Raw genomic sequence first — 7,175 nt, 5'->3', positions numbered from 1 at the left:
ATTGGGGAGGGGAGGAGGGAACAAGAAAATGTATTTTGTGGGGGGGGGGGGGGGGGGGGGGGTTGGCAAAGTTATAGTAAAATGTGGTTTAATTTTGTGTGTAAGCTGCATCATCAAAAATGACTAGTAAGTAGCTATGAATAATAAGTGTTTTTATCAATAAACCTATTGAGACCTATAGAAGTCAAACTAAGATTCAAATGTTGCTGATATGATATAATCTCTGCTGCACCTTTACAAAAACTGAAGGCTCTAAATAAAAACAAGTTTTAATAAGTAACTCCACTTAATAAAATTCCTCATAAATATTGATTTATTACAGTGGTTCTTAATACATACAAATCATGTGTTGTTTAAATTACAACTTAAGTTGCTTTAAACTTTTTTTTTTCCATGTTAAAACCTATAAATATGTAGAAATTTTATATTTGGGAAGTATCATAACTTAAACTTAAGGCTCAGCACCAGTTTTCTAGAAAAATATTCAGATTTTTATTTTGTGGTTTTAAAGGCTCTACGTTGAAGATGGTAAATATATGTCTGTAGTTATATTAACTACATATCTACTGATCTGTTCCATGGTACATACTGGATAAGTCAAATATCTGTCCCAAGGACAGAGACGAGCAGCTACACTCCCTCACTCCTAAAGGTAAATTCAATGTTGCTGGTTTTCCTCCAGAGCTGTTGGAGGAATCACATCTGTACCTGGAAGCTGTGAGGTTAGTTGGAGCTAAATATCACCTCACTGCAGCAAAATAATAAATCCAGTCTTCTGAACCATGGTTAGCTTATCTGTGATCGTCAGTGCAGCTGCTCTCTTTTCTACTCATCAACTCTTTCAGATAAGGAAGAGTCAAATCGTTGCTCCATTAGTTTTATTATTACTTCTCCATTTGAGCTAAAAATTAAACTAACTCAACTGTCAATGATCAGCAAATCAAGTGAGACCAGACAAATCTCCACCTATTTCATATCTAAATATGGAAAAGGTGGAGGCAAATTATTTGCAGTTGTTCATTTTTACTCTGACAATGAAATTAACATTGAGCCAACATCCTCTTTTAAAGAAGAAGAATGAATAAATACACCTGTTGTTGATTTGACATTGTTTTTAAAACGGAGAAGTTAGTCCCTGGATCTGCAGCCCATCAGCTGAAATTCACACTTCATTTGATATAAAGGTAAATACTTGAACTGATTTATCTTCTGATTCAGAAGAGAACATATTTGTGTTCATTTATTGCTGATTTTTACTAGAAAACTATATGGTTTCTTACTTTTAAAATATGTTTTTATGTTTTAATGTGTATTTAAACCATATTTTTCTTTTGTTTTTTGGTCTTCAATTATTGTGCATTTTTATAGGCTTCACATTAAGCCTGTGGTTTTGTTGTAAAGCAATCAGAGCTTTTTTCAGATGTGACTTTGATTTAAAACACAAATATTAAACTATAACTCACAGATCTTTCAGTCCAGTCTAAGAGAGCTGATGGAGAACTGTGAGAGTCTGATGGCAGCTCGGTCCGTGACAATGCTGACAGTGCTGAGTGTCTTAGTTCTTCCAGGTGAGATGTTTGTCCACTTCTTTTCATGTGGAGACATCACATAAATAATGTCCAGTCTGAAATATGCAATGCTGATATTGTTTGAAGGTTCCACATATAACATTTTACAGCTGAACTGGAGCTTCTATATCATGAAATTGATCTGCAGTCAGTTTTTGTTTCCTCCATGTTATTGTCATCATTTGTCTGTTCTTGTAGGTGATGTGGCTGATTGTCCCAATCCAGTCCTTATTGCTAACACACCTGGGCAGATTGAAGCTCTGAGTGGATCTTGTTTGCAAATCCCATGTAGCTTCAATTCAACGCATCAAATACATAACATGTCTGTACCCACCTATGGCCTTTGGTTGAAAACACACTGGGATTTAATCACCACACCAGGAAATCTTATTTTCAACAGTGATGGGTCAGTTAACACCTATTCACTGAAAATGATTGGAAACCTCAGTGAGGAAGACTGCACCACTGTTTCCTGATTTAAAGACGAGTTATACAGACAAATACTTCCTACGAATTCAGAGCTGGCCGTTCAGAGCAACAGATCGTTGTAATCCTCTTCATTTAAAAGTTAAAGGTGAGAAAGTTTTTGTTTGTTCATACTATGATACTGATGTACAAAGTTCCACATCCTTGACACATTTAGATTGTTTTCATTTAATGGTACACTTAGAGTGCGGGGCCCATTTCTGATCAATCACTACTTTGCCTGTTTGCTCAGTTCTCCTCTGGATATTGTGCATCTCTTTCTGGAGTAGAGAAGTACTGGTACCTTAAGGCAGAGTTGCAGCAATTTCTCCAAAAAATTGATGAGACACTTTCTGTTTTGAGGACAAGAACATGATTTCAGATATTCTTAAATGTTTTGATGACAAATTGTTAGCCAACAGCTTCTTAACATAAGACTGCAGCAAAATAACCATGTTAATATGCTGTTTGGACAACTTAATCTTTACTTAAAACATAATGAAAACTGTTGAGCATTCATTCTGCACATTTTACACATGCTTCAGTTTTATCCTGTTGATTTACTGTGAAACCCCAGATTCTCCTTGGAGTCCCAGCATTAATGTTCCCTCTGACCTGAAGGAGCATCAGTCTGTCACTGTAACCTGCTCAGCTTTCACTCCCTGTCCACACTCACCTCCTCAACTCACCTGGAATCTCCAACAAGACTCTCTCAGACAAACAGAGAAAAACACAGATGGAACCTTTACAACTAAAATCCAGGAGAACATCACTCTGTCAGACACACATGATGGATACAACATCAGCTGTTCTGCCAGATATCCTGTGATTGGAGGAAACAAGACAGCAGAGACAGAAGTGACTCTCAGTGTTTCATGTAAGTGATCCTGTCAGCAGGTCATGGTTCAGCTGTTTGTGATCAATAAAGTTCATGTGTCTCATTTTCCTCAGATGCTCCTAGAAACACCTCAGCATCCATCAGTCCATCAGGTTTGGTGTCAGCAGGTAGCTGGGTGGAGCTGAGCTGCTCCAGCAGAGCCAAACCTCCACCCAGATTCACCTGGTTCTGGAAGAGCAAACATGAACACATTACAGTAGCTACAGGGAACTTTTACAGATTTATAGTTGCTGAGGGAGGAGAGTTTTACTGTGTGGCCACAAATTATCTGGGTGAAAATCAGTCGTCTGTGGTCCTTGTTAAAACTAAAGGTAACACATTAGCTGACACTCATTTCTCATAAAGAATCACTGAATTAGTTTTGGTTTACAAAACATAAAAAAACAATCAAACCACCTTTTACAGGTTTGAATTATTTGCAGTAACAAATAATTTTGGGGACTTGGTTTTCTTGTTACAGATGATCAGGAGCCTGGATTCACAGCTTATATTATAGTGAATATCCTGGGGCTTGTAATGATCGGTGCTGCCATCATCATGTTTGAGTGGTGAGATCCTCTTCTATCAGCAGATACCTTGTAACTTTTATTAAATGCTGGCGTTTCAATTAATCATTATTCTTTCAGGTGGTTCAGATTCTACAACAAACCAAAAAAGGTAAGCTGAGCTCATTGTTTGCGTCTTAACACTGCGTGAGAAGAAAAGATAAATTCTTCAGGCATAAACCTCCATGTTAGGTTTTATGGAAACAATATCTTTTAAAGTTTGAGTTTAAGTCAAATGATTTCAGAAATGTTTAAAACTGCAGTATATATGTTTTATTACATATTTTTGAAACTGTCACTATGAGACATACTATAATGATTTCCCCCACTCAGCTCCTTCAGACTAGCCAGCAACAATTTGCAAACACTTGCTTTGCGTCTGCTGAGCTCATTATAGGAGCAACTTCTCAGTGCAACACTAAAGGGTTAATAGAGGAGCGACGTCATGATGACTTTCTGCAGGCGGAGTGAGCAAAAGTTTCTTAAAGAGACATAGGGCCAATTTCAAATATGTAGTCAAATTTCTATTAAGTCACATTTAATGTATGTGTAATACATGCTTTTTTTAGTTGGGAATCCAGTGAGGCTAAAACCAAAAGACCAACTTTAAATTCCTAGAAGCAATTTTAGCTCAAGTAAATTGACTTAGAAAAAACAAAACAAAACAAACAAGCAGTTTTTGCTTTATGTCTACAGGAAACAGAAGAGCCAATCTATGTCAACAATATGGTGGTGACAAAAGCATCATGAGCTGCAAGGAGGCCAGGAAGATGTCAAGGCCTCTGTCAGAGAGAGGATTTTTTTTTTCCATCTATTTTTCTGTCCAATTGTTCAAATTTATTTCTGCAAGAATCAGTTACTGAAAGGCTGGATAGACCCTGAATGGATCTTCAGTCCATCACATCACCATTCATTGTGCTGTAGATAATGTTTGATACTTGTTTCCACATTCTAGTGTGTTACTTATGGAGTAAATAGTGATCCTTTAGTGGATAACCGAGTTAAAAATAAGGCCCATAAATGCTGAAAAATAAAGAGTTTGTAAGAGTTAAGCAGATCTTCTCCTGAATGTAAAAATTGTCAATGAATAAAAGAAGTGGATAGTTTTTAAGATTTGGCTGCTACATTCAGGCATGTTTTTTTAATTATTATTTTTTTTGTACTGAATTTAAAAACACACTAGATGGTTTTGCTTTCAAAAAAGGGTAATATATGAAGCATCAAACCTTACCATTCTTTTATTCTATTTCAGTTGTTTGAATAAATAAATATATCATGAAAATTGTAATCAGCTGTGGAATGTATTCATGCTCGTTGAACTATTTCCATAGTTTGGGAGTGGTGAAGGTCACAATTTAACATCCACTAAACTGAAACAGTTTTAGTTTGACTGAGGAGAAACAACAGCTGATAGAAACCAGTGATGTTGCCTTGAATAACATCACCTGCAAAGGGAAGTCATGTTAAAATATACAGCCATGGGCGATGTTCTCTGGGAAGGCCACACATATATATAACTGTGTATATATTAACCTGTTTTTAATAAAGTCACTGTGCCAGAGAAATCTTTTGTTTTACTGTAGAAGTGGAGCTTCGGCAGGCATTGCTATGGAACAACACAGATGGTTTTACTTCTTCTTTTTTGATCCTTATTATACTGACGCCATAGGAACGAGAACTAAAATTCTAACATTTTATACTCTTTCGACAAACCCCATGACACGGTGCATTGTAACAGTGATTTCCTGACTGAAGTTCCAGCAGCAGCTGGCATGTCTGCACACAAGAACATTTCTTTATCACACTTTCATGAAAGTGTTGCTGTAACAATATGCAAACGGCAGTTTGGTGTTCCTGTGTAACAGGAATAAAACTTTTCTTCATTCGAATGTCAGGCTTTTTTGTGTAATTCTTAATGTTTCTTGTATTTGTGCATGCCATTTTAGTCTTGTAGATTATTTTAATAACTTTTTGCATTCTTTTTCTGTTTTATCCTCCTTATATTATTTTACTAATAGCATCTAAGATGTTTTATATTCATTGCATCTATTTTTGTAAAGATTTTTTTCTTATAATTTAAAAATGTTTGCTGCTGGTAAAATGAGTTATTGGCACTAATATGTTTGGAGGTCAAGCACTATAAAAGAACTTAGTTGTTTTATGGGGAAGTAACATCAAAACACAAAAAAGGCCAATATGACAAATATTAACTCATCAATGCCAGATAAGCACAAGCTCATGAGCCCCAATAATAACAAGCGAAGCATCTTATATTATAATTAAACCTAATATTCAGTGAGCTGAAGGTGACCAAAGAGCAGTGCTAGTGAAGGAGCAGCACCTGTCTCATCTGTTTTCACTTCCTCAAACAGACGTGTCAAAGAAAACCATACGACTCTGTATATGTATATATAAACATAACTTATTAGAAGTTAATGGAGCCATGAATGTATCTGTACGGCAGGTTTATAACTTTATTGCATCTAAGACAAAATGATTTTACTGATGATCTGGATCAAACCAGATCATCTGTGATCCTTGTTAGTATTAAAGGCAAATATTTAACTCCACTGAAAATTGTCTACTCTAATAATGATGTAAATTTACAGGAAAATGTTGGCTGCTAAAGACAGCAGTAGTGTAAATGTACATTATCTGTACAGGAATTTGTTCTGTCAGTAGCTTACTGTGAAAGTATAGCTGCCAGTAATTTAGTATAAATTTACAATTTAAATTGTAATTAATATTGAAAGTAGCTTACCGTATACAGTGGTGAAAATACTGTTGAGTGCAGCTGCCGGTATTCTACTGTAAGTTTAGTTTTAATCCTGCCTTCATTTTATCAGTCAGCTACTGCAGGTAAAATGTAACTCAACCAAATCAAAAGCAAACCAACATCCTCTTTGAAAGAAGAAGAACGTATAAATACAGCCATTGTCTTTGACACAAAGATAAAGGTTTTTATACAGAGAGGTTCCTGGATCTGCGGCTCTTCAACTGAAGTTCACACATTATTTGTTTTAAAGGTAAGTCCTTCCACTGTTTCAGATTCTGAATCAGATAAATCTTTGATTTTATCTATGACAGAATTTTAACATCAAAGCTAAATGGCTTCTTTATTTTTGCACTTTGTCAAAAAGGATTTATTTCTTTTTGAATTTTGTCTTCTATCATCAGATGTCCCTGGTTTACCTGAAAAGGAACCTGTTTTATTCAGCAGTGACTTTGATTTAAATCACAGATAATAAACTGTAATTCTCAGATGTTTTTGTCCAGACTAAGAGAGCTGATGGAGAACAGTGAGAGTCTGATGGCAGCTCAGCCTGTGACAATGCTGACAATCAGTATGTTACTGAGTGTTTTCTTTCTTCCAGGTGAGATGTTTGTTCACTTCCTTTCATTTGGAGATTAGAAATGATTCATATGATCTAAGACATCAAAAAATAAGGAAACAAGTTTGTGTCAAATTTTAATTAATCGAGTTTGATGGATTAAAATGCCACGCCCAAATCAAAATCGATGTTATCGCACACAAACACCTGTTAAATCTGCGTCATAAAATGCTTATCGTATAAAACGACCGTTAGATCTGCGTCATAAAATGCTTATCGTATAAAAACATATGTTTTGATTCAAATTAATTTCTTATCAATAATAAAACAGACAGCGTTCTGGAACTTTCTTTTAAATCAAATGGTT

General features: G+C 35.6%; 1 protein-coding gene and 1 pseudogene across 1 annotated transcript in view; both read left to right on the top strand.

Annotated features, from left to right (window-relative positions):
* The first annotated feature begins 1,699 nt into the window (after window positions 1-1,699).
* On the top strand, window positions 1,700-3,226 carry LOC106954874 (sialic acid-binding Ig-like lectin 12; annotated as a pseudogene).
* A 3,769-nt stretch (window positions 3,227-6,995) lies between these two features.
* Window positions 6,996-7,175, top strand: part of LOC106954873 (vascular cell adhesion protein 1-like) — a 7,458-nt gene continuing 7,278 nt past the window's right edge. The window contains exons 1-2 of the mRNA XM_015044671.1: window positions 6,996-7,017; window positions 7,140-7,172. Coding sequence (XP_014900157.1) covers window positions 6,996-7,017; window positions 7,140-7,172 — 55 coding nt within the window. The remainder of the gene's footprint in view (window positions 7,018-7,139; window positions 7,173-7,175) is intronic.

The sequence above is a fragment of the Poecilia latipinna genome, unplaced genomic scaffold (assembly GCF_001443285.1).
Source record: "Poecilia latipinna isolate Pla-1442-1.1 unplaced genomic scaffold, P_latipinna-1.0 Scaffold685, whole genome shotgun sequence".
NCBI lineage: Eukaryota > Metazoa > Chordata > Actinopteri > Cyprinodontiformes > Poeciliidae > Poecilia > Poecilia latipinna.
The sequence above is the reverse complement of the archived record's forward strand: the minus strand, read 5'-3'. Positions and strand labels throughout refer to the sequence as shown.